Source organism: Cygnus olor, chromosome 5 (assembly GCF_009769625.2).
Source record: "Cygnus olor isolate bCygOlo1 chromosome 5, bCygOlo1.pri.v2, whole genome shotgun sequence".
NCBI classification, from domain to species: Eukaryota; Metazoa; Chordata; class Aves; order Anseriformes; family Anatidae; genus Cygnus; species Cygnus olor.
In genome coordinates this window covers 18,542,140-18,562,440 of record NC_049173.1, presented here as the reverse complement: position 1 = coordinate 18,562,440, position 20,301 = coordinate 18,542,140, and the positions used below count along the sequence as shown (strand labels likewise).

Sequence of the window (20,301 nt, the reverse complement as noted above, 5' to 3'; positions counted from 1 at the left end):
GTTTGAGTCAGAGCATGCTTCTTCCTGTGCAGTTTCCTTCCATATCTGATTTCAAGAAAAAATGCTTGCACTGAAAAATATGCCATCTAAAAGATAATAATTTAATATTAACTGCTAATTTTCTTCAGGATTTCATGTGAAAGCCTTAACTTTATTTCTACTAACTTCCACAATCGCTAGACACATATAAAACTTACCTGTCCTTTCAGGCTAGAGAAAACAAATTACATTTTTCAATGCTGTTTTTCAATCTCATAGAAACCATTATTTTGAAAGTTACTCATTTTCACTCTCTGCCCTCTGATAATGCTCTATGTCTGAGAAAACAAACAAATATTATAGCTACAATATACTACACTTGCCTATGCATATTATGCATACTACACTACATTGTTATATAAAGACAGACATGAGGTCTTCCAAAGCAAGGTTAAGGGCTAGGTAATCTGCAGTAGGTTTTCCAAGGTGTTTAGGTACCAGAAGCAGCACACAAAAGTCCAGTGAGATTTTCACAAGAGCACAAGTCAGACACATGTCTATTTCTCAACAGAAGAGACAAATGCAATACCCCCTATGTAATTTCTCACTCCAATCACATTACCTAATTGAACAGGCTATGAAAAAGGGCAAAGGACAGAAAATGCTCCAATAAAAGTTTTTTTTTCAATAGAACGGTTGTGGTTTTATACATCATTCTCCCCTATGTAGCATAGACTGCTGCATCATAACTGTAAGTTGCAAACAAGGTAAGAAGACATTTTATTTCCTCACCTCCAAAGTAGGAATGGTCTGTTTTTTACCACGAGGAGCTTCAAAAAATAGCTGCTCTTTAGCACCAGTGTTAACTTGCAGGAGCTTCCCTATAAAATATATTACATATTGTACATTAAAGTTCATTAGAACATTCCATTTATATATTTATTAATTTAATATATATTTTTATATACAAATATATATTTATTGTATTATTATAATATTATATAATTAATATATAATATCAATATAATGTAATATAATTAATATTATATTATTATAATATTATTTATTATATATGTATATATTTAATATTCCATTTATATATTTATATATATATATATCTAACATCATTACACAATTTTTTTTTTTTTGTTCCTAAGTTGCATGCATAAAGACTGGAACTAGAAGAATGGTCTTCCGAGGATCTGAGTCAGTCCACCCCTTATACACACGGTCTCTCTGAAAACTGCACTAATATATCACTTTACCCAATTCTTTATGGTTATCCCATCAGATGGCAGACAGAATGAACTGGGTATGATTCAGAGCTCATTTGTGACAAACGGCTGACTATTATGCACGTGCTTCATGGGCTTGAGGAACACACATGCTGCTTGGCCAATGGCTGTTTCCAAGCAGCTGAATTCTGCTGGCCCTCATACTTCTTTTCTGAGGGAAATTCTCAGTAATGTTCCTGTCCTCCTGCTGTATTCACAAATCTCAAAAGATGCTAACTTCTACCACTTTTTCAAATTAATTTTAAGTTGGACAGTTACAAAGGTGGTTATGTGGAGGAATAGGAGCAGGAACTGACAGACTATACAATTGCACTGCTATGTTTCTGTATGAAATGGAACTGAAATTAGTACTTAAATTAATCATGTATTAAGATCCAGGAATAAGGTAGAAACAACAGTCTTTGTTATTTTTGACAATATTCAAGAACACATATTCCTGAGCTACATATGTATTTTGCAGTGCACTATTCAAGGGGCAGAAGTCAAACAATAAACACAGAAGACGTAATAAATAAATAAAATCTTTAGAGACAATCTGTATTACTTCAAGTTGCACAGCTTCTAAATAGCAGTAAAAATCATGTTTTTGTATTTATTCACATGCTGTATCTTCATAAACTGAAGAATCAAACCTGTCAGTGACATCATAAATTCATGCTGTTGATGTAATTTACCATTTTAGTCTGTAATATATTCCACCTTCTAGGACGTTTTTACAGTTCAGATGAATGCTACTTACCTCTTATGTCCCAGTCCATGTGCGTTATGTAACTGGAAGCTCCCTTGCAGATTCCTACTCGTTTACTGCTCATTACATTGTAAATATCTACAAAGTTGTCACAGGATGCCACAGCTAAGTACTTTCCAGCCCCTAAAACACATCAGTAGAAACACGACAAATTTTTAAAAACTTAAATGCTCCGAATATTAAAAACAAGTGCTTTCTGGAATTCAGCCATATTCATCTCAGATGTCTTTCACGTAAATTTGCTAATTTATACATCATTCCCAAGAGACTAATGCTGGTATCACAATCAAAATTTCAGTATAAAATATATAACCATTACATTGGTACATCTTTAAACAATAAACTATTGGATGAAATTTTAAACATTTCTTGCACTCAAAGAGTCGAAAGGCTGAAGTAACCAGAAGGCAATATTGCGTAAGAACTTGTATCAGTTATTTGCATCAAATTTTGCCTACAGAATATTATTTTCACTGAAACAGTATTAATAGTTTAGGCCATAAATTTCAGTGCCAAAATATGAGCTGTACTATTTAAAAAAAAAAAAAAAAGGCTTCACTGGGATCGTTAAGGGAGGAAGAAGGGCTAGGGAAGGAGAAAAAGGCACCACAACTTTCCAACATATCAGTTTCAAGCCCTCTGATTAGCTAAAAGTAACCTAAGTGTAGAGCCAAATTTACACAGCTTAAAGTAGAACTCTTTTTTCAGTCCCTAGGGAGGCTGCCCGATGCTCATGATTTAAAATCTGACTGTTGCATTTAGGAGGTTACTATGAGCAAACCTGTTCCAATAATCTCATCCTTAAATGATACTTTTGTGTCAAAACATTAACATTAGTCTTCCTTACTTTTATTTGTTACATGTAAAAGAGTACTGTAGATCTCTACTTCTTTTAAAGGTTGTAAAGCTTGTTTGAAGAATTTGTACATAAAAATCCCCATTTAAAGTCACTTACCAGGAGAAAACCGGATCTCTGAAATAACATCTTTCCTGTGCTGGAAGGAGACTAGATCCTCCAGGGTATCTGCATTAACTATTAAAAAACTCCCATCGTTGAGACCAACAGCTAATGCTTTTCCATCAGGAGAAAAGCAGCAACATCGGCCTCCTGTGATGAACACAGACATGTCATTCAGGTATGTGAATAATCCCTCTTTTTGATTTATTTTTCCAGTAAATAAAATAAAATAAAGCTGTTCTTCTAGTATATAGTCTAATGGAATATTATAGATGCTGCCAAGATCATTTCCAAGCTCTACCCCTGTGACAGTACACAGAAGCCATTGGTAAACAACAAGTACACAACTTCAGAATCTCTGATTAGATTTATTTGCATATTGATCAACATTTAACCTAAATAATAAGATTAACTACTGTCATCTCTCTCTCTCTCTCTATATATATATAGATGACATATATATATATATATAGATGACAGTAGTTAAGTAGTTAAGAGCAAAATTAAATATATATATTACTATATCATATTACTATATCATATTACTATATCATATTACTATATCATATTACTATATCATATTACTATATCATATTACTATATCATATTACTATATCATATTACTATATCATATTACTATATCATATTACTATATCATATTACTATATCATATTACTATATCATATTACTATATCATATTACTATATCATATTACTATATCATATTACTATATCATATTACTATATCATATTACTATATCATATTACTATATCATATTACTATATCATATTACTATATCATATTACTATATCATATTACTATATCATATTACTATATCATATTACTATATCATATTACTATATCATATTACTATATCATATTACTATATCATATTACTATATCATATTACTATATCATATTACTATATCATATTACTATATCATATTACTATATCATATTACTATATCATATTACTATATCATATTACTATATCATATTACTATATCATATTACTATATCATCTATTATTTTATATATATATATATATATATATATATATATATTATATATTTAATTTTGCTCTTATTCTCAGGAGATCTGATGCCAGATGTCTGTTACCATTTGCTCTACTAGGGAGAACATAGTTGGAAAAGACCTCCTGCACTCACAGAATCCAGTTGTTTGTTTCCACGGTCACTATAACATATAATCTTTCCACTAAACATGTCAACATTCATTTGACAGTTTAATTTCCAATCTAAATGCATTTATGATCAGCTTATTATATATTTGTTTCCATGCCAGAATTTTCCATTGGCATAAATATTTTTCCCTTCTCCCCATGGAAAAACTTGTCATCGGTAATCTTTTGTTTAGCAATACTGACTCTATCAGACAAAGCTTCATATTCACTACCCTGTGGCTCCTCTTTGTCCAAGCTCAACTTTCAGTTCAGTTCAACTCATCTGAACATAGATGAGAGGTGTACATCAAAAATACTCTGATTAGTCTCTTGTAAATTACATAGATACTTCAATATGTCCTGAGAAAAATAACTATTACATGTAGACTTCATCCTGTGTTCAGCTAGAACATTCTGATCTTCTGCACCTCAGTTACTCCTCAGCTAAACAGACATTTTTCTTATGGTCATCAAGTCTTGCCTTTTTTAATTACGAAACATTATGCCACTTCTATTACTGCAGTCTGCAAGAGTATCCAGCTCTTTCTGTACAATAAACAGGTGCTTTTTAAGATTGCCAAAGCATTTCAAAATTTGTTTTATCATCAAATTAGGTCATCACAGTCCTTACTTTTCTGCCAAAACGACTATTAAAAATATTAAGATTACTGGCTTTATGAGTCCAGCAGACTCCACCAACTTGAAACTTTTTTTTCCTAATCATTACCACCTCTGCTTGTGCCAGTTTATGGATTTTCTTACAATTAGTTCATTGATCCAGATCATTTTCAGCTGGGCTTCCCAGAAGGTATGGTTCAAAGTGCTTTACTGAACTGCAAACAGATGAAGCCTTTGTCTAGCAAAGCACACATATTATTAAACCCTAGTTAAGGACAGTGTGGTCTAATGCTAAAAAGAGTCTGTATATGGTGTCGTTTACAGAAGATTTTTCATCCAAAATAAAATTGTATTATATGGTATACAATAAGAATTTTATGACTGTTCTTCTCTTTCCTTGTCATTCCAGACTCTTGTAACATTCACAAAGAAGAACATGACTTCTGAGATTTCTTCCAAAATTTGAATTCCTCAAATGTCCCAATATGCTTGCAGTATTATTGACAACATGGCAGATTCAAGTCACTGGCTCAACTTTTATTGTAAATTTATTGCCTTAAAGCTTATTTGCAAATGTAATGTATTAAGAACAGTATTACACAGAAATCTCTTATACAGATTCATTAGCTTAAGGGCTACATAACTTGCGAATACAGCAGCAATAAAGTAATCAAAGAAAGGAATTTACTTGGTCTTGCTTTTACAAGAATCATAATGCCAGTAAATAACAACTGAATTCAGTTAGATCTTTCTTCATACTAAGCATCTTACCCTTCTTCAATTTGCGAACAGCTAACATACAATGGCTAGGAGATAAATCCCATATTCTTAAGGTTTTGTCATCACTTACAGTGGCACAAATGGGTAAATGAGGATGAGTAGCTAGACCCCAAACTTCCCCCTCCATGTGACCCTGAAAAAAACACAGTGAATCAGATGATTTTATATTTAAAACTGAATTAAGAAACAAAACATTTAAGGGGTTTAAAAAACCAAACAATCACAAACACAACAGAATGAGAACATGCATACATTTACAGGATAATAAAGAAATGTCTAAATAGAACAGAACACCTGAAAAAAACTCCACCTTCCTACTTAAGTGCAAATTATAGTAATTTATACCAGTGAAAACCTTTCTCTGAGATATTATCTACACACACACCTAGAGTTTTCCTTTTCCTAGATTAGGGCATCAGGTTCTAATACATTCTTTAAAAACTCCAGTTGTTTACATATTGCATTGAACACTCACAAACATGACTTGACGATACAGAGACTTGTATTTAAGTATGAAAGGAAATCATATGATGACATATTTTGTAAAAAACAAAACAAAAAAAATGTTTTGTAGACAGGTTTAAGAAATACTGTCTGCTTAGTATAGCAAAGAGAAAAATGTTTTTTATGTAATTACAATGAGAAACTAAAAATAAACCTCAAAAGAGGCAATTTAAAAAAATAATGAGTAACTAATAGTCAAAACAAGTTAGTAAGAAATTTGGTGGAGGATCCATTGACTTACTTTATTTTTAAACTGAAATATAGTTTTAAGTCTGTTTGACAGAATGAACTCGATGAACAAATTTCTACATGAAATACTGTGATATGTTTTGCTCACTAAATAGTCACAGTGCTCTATCCTAGCCTTAACAATGTATGAAATGACAGTAACTTGTTAACTTTGTTAGTTACTAAAATGCTTGTTATTTCACAACAGTCTTTATTTGAAAAATAAAACAGTATTTGTGATATGGAATATCTGATATCTAACACGTACCTGAACCAGAAGAGTTATTGGTCCACTTTTATCCACCTCCAATATTTCACCGTTCTTTGTGCCCACTAAAATATGACCATGCCCTAAAGATATGGCACGTATAGAAGGATTATCTTCTAAGAGGAGACCTAGAACATTAAAATATTTTAAGACAAGATTCTCAATTATGCCTTAAAGAGGCTTTTTCACATGTACACATTACATTCTGATTGTAGAAAAGGATACTCAGTAGGAAACAAGTAAGAATGTAGTCCTGCATGGAAGAATTTATATGTTCGGACTCATTTAGGAATATTTAGCAATTGCCCAACCAATGAAAGAACACACGCTAGTCATTCTTCCAAACTTCTAGTTTGAGATTTTTTTTCCATAATAAAACTACTACATAAAGCAACTGCCACTAATCTTTCTTCTCAGAGTATTTCTGAAGTTTAATCAGCCTGACTCACTGACAATCCTACTGAAAAAATATGCAAGTGAAATATCAGCTATATCACTATCTTTACATACAGCATTTATGTTACTTTTAAACATAGCATTTCATTGAACAGATAGGAGAATGAGAAAAGCAGTAACAGAATGTTTTAGTTATCGTGTGTTCCATTCATGATTTCTGAAAATTAAATCATATACTTTAAAATGCAGAAAATAAAAATTTAATAGATTAGTGGAGGGGGGACATGGGACACACAACGGGACACGACCTTATTTCCAGAACATCAAGTAGGGAAAACCATAAATCAACACTAAGAGCAAGAACAAATTAAAGGAATAGGAATTAAAGAATTCTTAAATCATTTCAACACACATATGCAATTACAGAAAATTAAATCATAAAATTCATAAAATGTACTAATCCCTTACCAAACTAACCACAATTCTAAATTCCATTCCTTTTGTAGACTCCTCCAAAACAAAAAAGATCAGAAAAGATTACTTCATAATTAGAAACATAATAACATAATAGGCTTTACGGTCATCACTTAAAAAAAAAAAAAGTCGCCTGGGAGGTAACTGACTCAAAGTTAAATCAATTAATTCACGCAGATAGTAAGGTAAATAGGACATAAGGAAGCGGACTTTAGACATGAGGAAATGGTCTCAAGTTATTCCAGTGGAGATTTAGATTGGATATCATGAAGGTCTTCACAGAAATGGTGGTTAGGCATTGGAATGGGCTGCCCTGGGAAGTGATGAAAACACCATTCCTAGAGGTATTTAAGAGATACGTGGATGTGACGCTTAGGGACATGGTTTAGTGGTGGACTTGGTATAACTAGGTTGATGGTTGGACGTCATGATCTTAAGTCTTTTCCAACCTAAATGATTCTATCATTCTAAATATTAAGATCTGTCCCCACCAAATGTGCAACCAAACACTACAGCATGCCATGCCTCTCACAAAAGAAATATGACTTACTCAGAATCAGTAAAGCTTTAAAAATATTATTTTTTAGTATTTGTTATGTTAAATGTGGATCTTACCTGACTGGGGAAAGCAATTCCACAGAAAAAGTTTTCCAAAGAAAGTATTTTAAATAAAATCAAAATGAGGAAAAAGTCTGCTGTGTTACCTTTAGACCCTGGGGCCAAAGCAGCCCTTTTGATGGCATACGTTTTGAGACAGCGTTCAAAGGTATCATCCCAGAGAGCTACTACCCCGTCCTTTCCTCCAGTGACAAATCCCTGGAAAAAAAAAAATCCACAAGTTAGAATCACTGATCATCTTTCCTTAATATTTCAGAACCAACAGATTACTACAGCATACTAACTCAAGTTGTTACGTAAATTCTGAAGGTTTCATTGTAAAAAAGTTTCATGATTTTCTAGTTAGTCTCACTCTCCTGAGTTACCAACTGTGCATAAGACAACTAAGCCTCTAAACTTCTGCTGTGCAAACTTAACTTCACACAAATCATCACATAACAACAAATATGGCAGGTCAACATAGTCTGACAGAACAATCCCCCCTTCATTCAGATGGTGAACTTGGAATTCTTTCTAGCTTGACAAAGAGGTAGCTGGAACAGGAAAATGAAATTATATCATAGCAAAACACTTTTATTTGGGTCTATATTAGTTATGTTGTATGCTAGCAGTTAACTTACTTTTTCTAATGCATGCATGCTGAACACAGGACCATCATGTGCTTTGACAGTTTTTATAAGAAACACATCTCTCCAGATACAGACATCCCCTGTGGAAGTTCCAGAGAATGCCATCTCTTCAGTCCAGCCATATACTGCACACATCATTGTATCGGTTCTTCCCATTGCACCTATGCAGCCCTTTCTCCCAATTAGTCCTCCCCCTGGTTTAAAAGAAAAACAAGTCATCAAGAGTTTGCTTGTTATTGTATTTCCCCAAAACTACGTAACTTTACCCAGAGCAACAGATCTTTCTCATCTAGGTAACCATACCCTCTATAAAGCAAGCCTCACAAAATAGACTTTTTGTACTATTTGATAAAACGTTACTTCTAACTTACTACTTGAATCTGGTTTTAAATACATACATACACGAACAGACATAGAACAAAGAGAAAGTACATTTGGAAACCTCACCTATAAACAAAATAAATAGTATCTACCACAGTTCAAAGAACTTCCTCATAAAACATACTTGAAAAAAATTGTTTACATCTTGATATCTCATCCTTTTCACGGTATGTTTTCGGGAGTTTTAATTTTGAGGTTTGATGTATTGACCTCTGTATGATTGAAACATTGCAGTTATATGAATTTTAAAATTCTATAAAGTACCATCATCTCAAGTAATGAAATGTATGATACCTGGTAACTTCTGGCTAGAAGGCTGGATTCAGATTTTCATAATCCTCCAAGAAACTTCATGTGGTATAAAAACAGAAGCTGCTCAGGATCTGACGCTTTGCACCATTCTCATGCTTACAGAGGCAAGGTCTCAAACTCTTTGCTATCACTTGGCACTGATGAAATTTAGTCCTAAGTATACAATTTGGTGTCACTTCTCACATCAAGTGCACCTGTTATAGTGCAGACTTCAGAGACCTTGCATTTGTTAAGGTGCACTGATCCTCTACTCCACACATTAACGCTGTTAAGTGTGTTTCACAGTGACTGCCTTGCCAGTGGTTCACACAGATGGGTGGTACTATTCAAGAAATTTGTTTCCTGCTGACTGAGCAATGCCCTAAAAACAAGCGGGCATTTTAATTAATTTCTCTTTTTTATTCAAAAGAACCATCTCTGCTTTTATTAACTTAATTAAGATTTCTTTCTGCAAGAATTATAGTAATACAACATGTTAATATATAGTAATTTGCCCAGTAAATATTCTCTTATGCACTTTGTTCTTTCTTTAGATAGCAAGCAATAGTCTTAAAATTAGTAATTTATATAGACTTCAACAGCTTGCTCTCAGACAATCTTGACCAATTTATCTTGGAGCCAGAACTGAGAAAACTAGTATAATTTTTCTTATCACAGACTTTTATCTCTAAAATTAAACTTTAGCAGGGACGCAGGTGAGTTGATGAGATTCTGCTTGAATAGTCAGAGGATTCCTAGCATGTAAGCTAGTTTTTAGTCCATGTGTGTACGTACACTTTTTGAGGTTCAGTACAATGACATTCACACTAACATCAGGGAATGGCTTTTTTCACTGTGCAAAATTTTTCAAGCAGATAAAGAAAGCTGCTTATCTTGGTTTTTATTTGTCAAGCTCAATAGAGGTATCTAAAGAAAGAGATCTCAACTAGCAGATGTGTCCAAGTACTTTGTCTGAAATTTTGTATGTGGTTTTTATCACCTTAGATTTATTTATATTTGTGTCTTTTTATAACATACATGCTCAAACTGTCCTTCTTCCAAAAGCTGTTCTATTATTTTAGAGCTCTGGACCATTTTGAGATGTGATATATTATTATTGGATATAAAAGGAGTCAATAGAATATCCATTTTTTTTTCTACTTCTGTAGCTCTAGCAACGTGGAAAATTGATCTTAAATAGAATCACCACTACTGCTATCATGCCAATTACTGTTATTTCTACAAAGACTAGGGCAAGGCTAACTTAGAGATATACAAAGAAGATATCTCCCTTTCATGCAAGAAACACACTTTAAGAGAGATTATTTATATTTCAAATCACAGAACATACTGTAATAAAAAATAAAAGTTACCTTACCTGCTCTACGCCAGAATTTCAAGTGTTTAATTCCAACTGTAATCAACTTTTCAGGCATATAAGGATTAATCTTAACAACAAAAATCTTATCTTTGCTTCCCCTGAAATATAAAGCAAAATATTTTCCTGTTTTAAATTAAATTATAGCTGTTCATCACATTTTAAAATATTTTTTGCAGTGTATACCTTCTTTATCTTGCTAACATTTACTTCTAAATCACTTACAGTTATTTTATTATAAGGATTAAAGCCAAGGAATGAACATACTGAGTCCTGCTCTATTTGCCATTCGCCTTCACTTTCCAAAGGTGAGTGATTACATTACTTCAGAAATCCACTAGGTGGCCTTTTCTTTACAAAAGAATATACTGAAAATTGATGCAGATATATATATGGCATTTAGACCTCGCACAGCTTATCATGAAGTTTAAAGATGTACAGTTGTATATCTTATTTATATCAGTCTTTCAGTCTGAAAAAAAGAAAAAGCCATTCTCATCCACCCTTTAGTTGATTTTTCTGTTTTTCTTGTTAGAATTAAAAATATGTTGCCCTAGCAATTTTACACAGAAATTTCGTTTTGCTTTTAGAAGCACTGAAACCTGTTGTGTGTTTTAGATATCTTAGTGTGCTCCTAAGCATATAAAGCCCATGCTTTGCTTCAGTCCCAGAGTTTGAAAGACAGCTGCCAACTATTTTTGCTATCTATGCAAGAAGTGCTCACTAATAGATTTATTTCTTTAAAATGCAGAAGAGCCACTAACTTTTCTTCCCTGGACAACAGCAGCAAAACTCTTACCTTCTGTGGTTTTCAGACCACTGAATGAACCAGCAGCAAAGAGCTACCAGTTCCTTTCCAAATTCACACTGTACTCTGCAAAGTAGAGATGCTGCTCTCAAAAATTCTATTCAATTCCTCTGACTACGTACGATAAAAAAAAACAGAAATGAAATCCAATCTAAACTGATTAAAGTTCGATTAGAAAAATTGAGATTTGTGGGTTCGGGAAGTAGAGGGATTTAAAAAATGAAGAAAGTTTCCAAAAGGCCTATGTGAAAGGTCATGTGAAAGACAATAAAAAAAATGAAAGGACAAAACCAGTATCATCACAGAAGCCAAGCTAACCGGGCTTCTAGCAAATTACTAGAAGGGAAGTACTCTCCTTTCTCTGCATCATCTGAGTTTAATTCACATGAAACTCAAATCATGTTCAAAATTAAAAAATAAGTGTAACTGTTACTGAAGAGCAATAAAGAAATTAATAGATAAACATGAAGCCAATACACTTAATTGTATCAGGAGAGAATAACAAATCCTTTTCGAACAGTATGCAATACAGAGTGGGGAAAAGCATTCACATTATTGCTCTGTTAAAAATAATACTTAGCAAATTCAAAGGTTTCAAAAATACTTCTCGATATTAGAAATAAGGTTCTATCTTGTCGTTCAAAACTCTATTTAATAAATATATATGCAATAATCTGTGCTGAATCAAATAAACTTCCAGAATGTTTAACCTTTTGAGGTTATTTAGTCCACTCTCTTGTTCAAAGCAGGGATAACTTCAAAGTTAGATCAGGCTCGTCAGGATTCAGAAAGGAAAAGCACAGAACCTTGAAGAAAAGAGAACTGAGCAAAACAGCTACAAACTACCATCCCAAGAAGATGACATTTGATGCAAAAGATCTGAAAAGCAAAGCATATACCACCATCTCTTGGAGGGCCAAAAAAACAACCAGGGTAAAAACATTTCCTTTACTAGAGGTAATCTGAGGTCTGGAAATGACATCTCTGCATCAGCCAAGGTCAGTGACTTGCGAAGTCCCGCAATCGTATAAAGGTGATATGAATATGAGATTCATGGAAACAAAAACAGGTTATGTGAACATTGGTAGTGAGTAAAGAACAAAGGGTGCATATATCTATGTGCAGAAATATTGTAGAGGACCATAGAAGCTAGGATTATTAGGGAGAAAAAAAGACAAGTTTACAAATTTCAACTAGACAGTTGACACGTACAGAACTTTTGTGTAAATACGTAAGTTTTTTTTAGCATAAAAAGTTATAGAAGTGAGGAATGGAAATGCATGGAGTGAATTTTAAAGAAATTATTTCAGAACACAAACATGTAAGTAAACGTTCTTTTGTCTTCCTCAGCATTTGAACTGCCACAGAAGTAGTTCTTGTAGATTCTATCACAGCTTCCATTTTAATTACACAGAAAATATTAAGGCTGTGCTAAATCATCTGTATAACTGAAGTGAAACTTTAGAGGACTACTATTCTTTAATATATTTTGCTTACTGTCATTTGAGATCAAATCTAGGTATAAATTTTAAAATGAAGTTAAATTCCTACCTTACTGCTGAAAGCTTTTCTCCTTTCTTCCAGTCCCAGAGTACAATAGTGTGATTGTCATCTATTCCAACAGAAGCCAAACGTTTCCCATCCGCTAGAAAAATAAATTTATAATTGAGAGAGTAGATAGTATAGTTTCTTATTATTGCAGCATAAGGTTATCTAAAGAACACTGTACCTTCAGAAATATCATAAGAATGTAGAAACAGGTCAATAAGCACAGCTATGGTATACTTAGAGGTACATTTGACATCAGTATGTTTTTAAACTTGAGTGGTAAGTTGGATGGAGTTTAGGACTGAGTTAGGAACTGTACATTTGATTTAACAATTAAGAATTGTGAACTCAGCAAAACACAGACTTCATGGTTAAAAATTAAAACCATAGTTCTTAGTTTTTAAAATTATCCTGTCTAACGCCTGCACTTAGCCTGTGTTTTTGTACCATTCCTTTGCTCAGCTAGTTGCTGATGTAGCTGCCAAAAACCTTCATCACAGACTGCACAGTATTTCCTGTTCACTCTGAAAATCCCTGTTCATATTCAAACTTTTCTGTTAATTTCACTAAAGCACTGAAGCAACACTAGGAAGTTCATGAAACATTCCTAAGCTTACTACTGGTGTCAAGTCTTTCAGCAACTCTGACACATATCCCACATTAACTCCTAAGAAAAAAAGTTATTTATGCTTATTCAAAATCGATATATTGCTAATGTGTACCCATCTTTGAAATTGCTAAGCATACATGCCATAATTTGTGAAATGAGATTCATGTCTTGAAAAAGGATAGCCAAAGAAAGTTAAGCAAAGACCCCACACTACTCAAAGTGATTAGCTTGGCTACTAAATGGCACAGAACCCATTCTTGGACTTCCTGACATTTCAAGACACCACAGGAGGGTGTTTTTTTTTTTTTTTTTTTTAATTTCTTTTAAATGAATTATCACTCTAAAATAGCCTCTCTCATTTGACATTGATCACTGGAGAGTATTTTTCATACAAAATCTTCAATGTAAATGAATTCCCAATAGTTCATTAGGATTAATTAGCTTGCATTTTCATACAGTGGGAAAATTGTAAATAAATAACTAAACAAATACTTATTACCTGAAAAATCAACAGCACAAACACCATACTGGTGATAGCCCTTTAATACTGAGAGTGGTTTTATTGTTTCTGTATCCCAAATGTGTATTGAGGAATCTCGACCAACCTGAAAATAAACATATTTATAAACCATTTTTCATTTCTCTTTCACATTAGTTATTTGACATAGCTGTCTGAAAGCGTAATATTGACATATACCTCAAAAAGTATTTGAAATAATTCAGAGTGATAAAATTTTCATGGTATTATTTCCATCTGGCTTGCAAAATATTATTCCTTCAGCATCACAACTACTATTCTCACATCTAGCTCTCTAAAGTCCTCCAAAGAACCTAGACATATTAATCACAATTAACCAAACTTACAATAGATTCCTCTTGCAGGGAAGGAGAAAAAACAAAAACAAACAAAACCCCTTAATAGATTGCATTGTGGCATATTTATTCCATCAATTACTACTCTTTCAATCATTCCCTGTCTAAAAATAACAGGTTATTTTTATGGCTAGTATGTAAACTACTTTATGTTTGAGAAATCTAGGTGACTTCTATTACTTTCTGATGTCACTACAAGTAATAAAGTGCCTACGACTCAGGTTCTACTCATTGATACCTGTGGGGTAACCTTCACTACAATAGCACTAAAGCAGATAAATGGGACTTGGTAAGAAGAAATAGCGTAGCTTATTGTTTTCAGCTATGTAGAAGCATTATTAGTCAGCATTTACAAAATTATTTGCTATTCCAAATGTTTTGTACCTCAGTACACAAAAAGGTCTGCAAAACCAGAATATTCTCCTGTGTTTAAGACCAGGAGCAGGTCTCAAGAAAACTAAGCTCTATTTCTGATTCAGCACAAAGTTATTATACGACGTTTGTTTATAAGGTCCACTTTCAGGAAAATCTGAACCAATTCTGCATGGGTAATTTGATTACTCTATTACCTAACTTCTACAGGTAATGTAGTATATAATGTGTATATATAGAATACTGATATAAGATAGTATATAATATAGTATATCACTTAGTTGATAACATAAGGTATTTTAAAATAAAGTTAATCCAGGCATATTTATATTTAGTATTTAATACTCAAAAGTGAGACAGAATTAATTTCCACATTTTGGTGTTTAATCTCTAAGATGACCTGCAAATTTATGTTCCTCTCAAGCATTTTTTTTTTCTTTTACACAAATTAAGGGCATCATAAGCAAAACTTTATTAATAATTTGAAGTTTGACAATTCAATAATAGTAATAATAATAGTAGCAATAATCACAGAGCCTGAAATGTTTGGTGTACAAACCTTTATGGGAAGAGATGTTTTTTAGAAAAAAAGTGAAAAGATTTACCTAAAATTACTATCTGGAGAAAGCTAAAATGAACTATTATAAGTACTGTGTTGCAGGTACAAAGAACAGTTTGATTAGAAGTGACAACCAAAACCATTATGCATGAAACTGAGAGGCCAGAATATAGCAACTGCTTCTCAGAGTTAATTTCACAACTAAGATATATTAAAAAAACAACACTAATTGCACATTTCTTCCATTTGTTATCATGCAAAAGCAACATAAAATAATGCTGAAAAAAAATCTATTCATAAAAAAAGGTTTAAAAAAAAGTAATCATCTAAAGACTTTTGCCAAAATTAGTAGAAAGAACCAGGAGGAAAAAAAAAAAAATACACCTATGGTGCAGCTTTTCACATTAATCAGTTGTCAACAGAAATGCGGTCTGCCACCTGAATAAATGTAGGCTGGACTTCCTCTCTCCAAAATAGGCTTTTCAAAATTCAATGGTAACAACTTCAGTCTTATTGCAGATAAACACACTTCCTACCTGGCCTGTTGCAACATAGTCCTTTAAGGGATGAATAGCAAGGCAAAGAATGTCATCATCATGACCTAGATAAAAGCGCTGTGTGTTCTGCTGTCGATTGTACACCACTCCCACCGCTGCAACATGGTATACAATTTCACCGGTCTGAGTGTAAAATAAATTGCTTCGACAGTCGTAACCTCTGTAACTAAAGAAAAAATGTTTGTGCATCAAGGTCATAACCATACATATTGAAACTTTATGACATAAAATTAGGCTAAATGCATTTCATACATGTAAAAGTTCAGATTACTTACCAATTAATATTTTGGTGTTTTAAGATCAACTTTTTTTCCCCCCAAAGGAACACCAATTTATCAATTTCATTTACTATTCCGACATCAGTAACACTAGCATTAGTTTGAAAGTGTCTGCTATTTAACAGCCACAGCAGAAGAGAAAGTTATCATAGCTAATAATTTTTCCAAACCACATGGAGAATTTAGGCATGCAACAAAATTAAATGAAATAGAAAGTGTCCAGAGAACTAGTTTTGGCTATCTCTTACTGGTCAGAAATCAAACAGCAGAACTTTCTACAAAAGAAAATTTTACAATTTTTTTTTTTTTTTTTTTACAAATTTTACAAAAGAAAATTCTGTAAAAGAAAATATGGTGTCTATGTGTAGACACCATAAAATCTAAAATTTATTGAAACTTTCTAGCTGTAAATAAATACATGATTTTTCTTTCAGGTCAGGGTTGGTTTTTTTTTTTGAAGGGTAACTTTTTGGTTTTTTTTGAAGGAAAACCTGTCTCCTTTTATTACTGACACCACAACTGGCATGAGTGGGCCAATTCCCAGTGGATGTATACCGTGGTTGACACATTTCTTCCTAGGTGTGATTCAATATTCCACAACAACAAAAAAAAATAATGGCATTTTCAAAATGGTTATAGTCCTACTTTCAAAAGCAATGTAAGAGGCTCAGAAACCTAAAAAACATTAATCAAACAAGCAAGTTTTAAAGTAATATTTTTAATAATGCTATCCTTGGTAGTGAATGGAAGAAACATTTACAAACACCAACTTAAATCAATTCCTTTCTTTCTTCTGATATAAACAACAGCCCATCAATTCCTGTTTTTACACTGTTAATTCCTTGGTTAATCTGTTTCTGTTCCTGCTCCAGTTCCTACAGATCCTCACTAAATCAACTTTCCAGTTATTTTAGAAACATACGTTTCTAGTTACATTTCTATACCTGTAGTTAAATTTATAGGAAGGGCATGATGCTTGAATGTGATTGAATTGGCAATGAATTATTTGGGTTTAGGGATCATTAAACTCTAGCCAAGTATTTTTTCAGCCAACTTCTAACTGAAACAGTTAAAAAAAAGTTCTAAAATGACTAGGAAATCACTCATGGCAAACAAAACAACTGAGCGTTCACCATCAGCAGCTACAAAATAACAGAAATCTTTAGTATCTATGTTATATTTCACATGCTGTTATTTTCTTTGGGTAAGTAAAAGCAAATATAATCAGAACAAATTACATTATTTTTGAGCAGAAAAAAAATGCAGGATCTTTTTGCAACAGCGCGTCTTTAAAGTGTCACATAAGACAAAGATGCATCTGTACACATACCAATATGGTATACACAACATGAATGGGATAATATTTAAGACAACTACTAGATGCAAGACACTTAAAAGGTTTAAATGACAGAAATTACACAGCCAGGGTAGAATAGCCTTTCATAAATTTATATATATATAAATAACTACAGCTTTCCTTGTGTGTATGGTGTAAGAATATGCACTGGTCAAGTAATAAATCTTTAAGCTGGTTGACCAATTTAGAGCTTAACGCACGCTATTCTGAGAACTCCAGTCATGGATCCATGTTCAGTCATACCAAACCAATACCTTACTGGATAACAGTTTAAACACAGATGTACTAACTTGTCTAACCAGGACCATGGTGAACTAGCAAATAAGAAACAGACCAACATAAAGGATAACACTTTGCAGAAGATTTCCCACAGTAGGTTTACTAGTCTAGTCTCAAAGAGTGAAAGAGTTGGTGATTATTTGAAAATATGTGTTTGCTTATTTGCAGCCTATTTGCACAAACTAATTGGTAGGAAAATACAAAAGAAGTCATTCCCAAAGGAATTTACACACTCAACGCCAGGCCACAGACCTTCTGAAATATCAGCTGAGGAATTTTCATTGAAAGATTTCTATGCTTCCTGCAGTGTTCCCAAAGATGTTGTAAGTAATAGTCATAGATTAACTCTGGAAGAGCATAAAATTTTATGTTCATGCTGAGGAAACACACTGTCGTTTGAATAGTCTGGAGAATTCTCATCTAAACTGTCACTGACTTTTTTTTTTTTTTTTTTTTTTTACCTAAACAGTTAAATACAGAGTGTGATTCCTAAGCTTCAAATCCCCTTCTATCCTTTCTCTTATCCATGTATTTTGGGTTTAGGAAAGTACATCCCCTCCCAGTTAGAAGATTTTCAACAAAAAGTACAAGTAACAGGACTCCAAGTCAGCTATCTTTAGGCCCAGCTCTATCAGCCTTTCTCGATAAGAGAGATGCTCAAGTTTCTTCATCATCCTAGCAGCCCTACTTGTTCCAGTATGTCATGTCCATGTCTCTCTGGTACTGGGAGCCCAGAACAGGACACAGTGCTCCAGGTATCGCCAGTCCTGAATAGAAGGGAAGTATCATCTCCCTTGAGTTGCTCCAAAGCTCTTCCTCATTCAGCGCAGGATATTGCTGGCCTTTTTTGCCACAAGGGTGCATTGCTAAATCATGTCAGGTTGCTGTCTACCAGGACCTCAAGGTCCTTCTCTACAGAGCTTGCTTTCCAGCCATGGCCCCCAGCCCCCCAGCACATACTGCAGCATGGGTTTATTCCTCCTTAGATGCTGAACTTTGCATTTCCCCATTTTCAAGTTATTGAGATTCCTCTCTGCCCTGTTCTCTGCCTGTCCAGGTCCATCTGAATGGCAGTAAAGCCATCTGGTGTGCCAGCCACACCTCACAGTTTTGTATCATCTGTGATACTGTGAACTCTCAAGCTGGGTTTCATTAAACCACAAACACAGTGAGCTTCTGAAAACAGCAAAAATGTGGTAGTACAGAAATAAAAGCTTGTAAACAAGCCTTCCTCCTACCCACAGTTTAGATTGGTACTCACAAGCAGATTTCTAACTTCAGGGTTTCTCCCAGTCCAGAGACCTTTCAATGTCTGCTGAGTTACTGCCCCTTCAATGTTTCTAGAAAAATTTGTTTCCATCAGCTCTGAGGCTGTTTTATGTCTGCTCCCTGTTCTTGTCAATGTGACCTATTTAGACTTACAATATAGGTGCAGTTTTCAGCCAGGCTTCAGTCTCCCTCCACCCATACCCTTCACTAAAAAATTCCCCCAACAGCAACGTGTGGTTATTTTGAAGTGGAATGATTTCTGCCTGACCCAAAGCACAAGAGTCAGTCAAGACAAGCAGGCACGTTTCTCTGATGCCCACACCATATACAATTACCTACCTACCTACGAAGAAATGAAACAAAAATAACCTATCATGGTATGCAACAAAACCAGCTTAAGGACATGACAACATTCAGTGAGGGGCAGGGATTATGGTGGTGAGCACAGTGCCAAAGAAGATATCTGGACCTATTCTTGCTCAGACATCATTTTCCTGTGCTTCACTGTGCACTCAACTTTGTTAAAGATCTTCTTTGCAAGCACAGAATAATAAAACCTGTGATGAAAATACAACCCATATGAGACTATTTTAAAAAGCAGCTATGAAAGCAAGAAATACAAATTTTTCTTAGCTCTTGTTAAAACAATTGGCTATATACTCTTTAAGTTAAGCATAGTGAAACTAAGAACATTAATGTCATATATCACAGGAGTACCCAAAACATCCAAAATTTATCTAGGATGCAGAAAAACAGTTCTTTATATTTTTAACTTACTCTAATCAGAAATTTGGGTTTTAGTTCACTTCTTCCATTTAGTTTTTTAAAAAAAGTTGTTCAATCATTTACAATTAAAATAAAGCATAATTTTGCCAAAACATTACGAAGCACAAAGAAATTTTGTATCCCAGTTAAACACATCTGATCCTTCTTACGTGCCAGTTTATTAAATCCCTGACTACAAACGCACTTTTCACCAAAAGGATAAAGTGGTGGACTCAGTCCAAGCAGATGTGAAAAAGATCACTCCCTCAGAATATGCTACACAGTTCCAAAATACTTA

General features: G+C 33.6%; 1 protein-coding gene across 1 annotated transcript in view; it reads right to left on the bottom strand.

The window, feature by feature from the left end:
- EML5 (EMAP like 5) overlaps nucleotides 1–20,301 on the bottom strand; it is a 110,667-nt gene that overhangs the window by 39,876 nt on the left and 50,490 nt on the right. Inside the window, 11 exon segments of the mRNA XM_040559871.1 lie at nucleotides 772–860; nucleotides 2,014–2,145; nucleotides 2,978–3,130; nucleotides 5,553–5,694; nucleotides 6,562–6,689; nucleotides 8,136–8,247; nucleotides 8,670–8,872; nucleotides 10,729–10,829; nucleotides 13,088–13,181; nucleotides 14,194–14,299; nucleotides 16,035–16,221. Coding sequence (XP_040415805.1) covers nucleotides 772–860; nucleotides 2,014–2,145; nucleotides 2,978–3,130; nucleotides 5,553–5,694; nucleotides 6,562–6,689; nucleotides 8,136–8,247; nucleotides 8,670–8,872; nucleotides 10,729–10,829; nucleotides 13,088–13,181; nucleotides 14,194–14,299; nucleotides 16,035–16,221 — 1,447 coding nt within the window.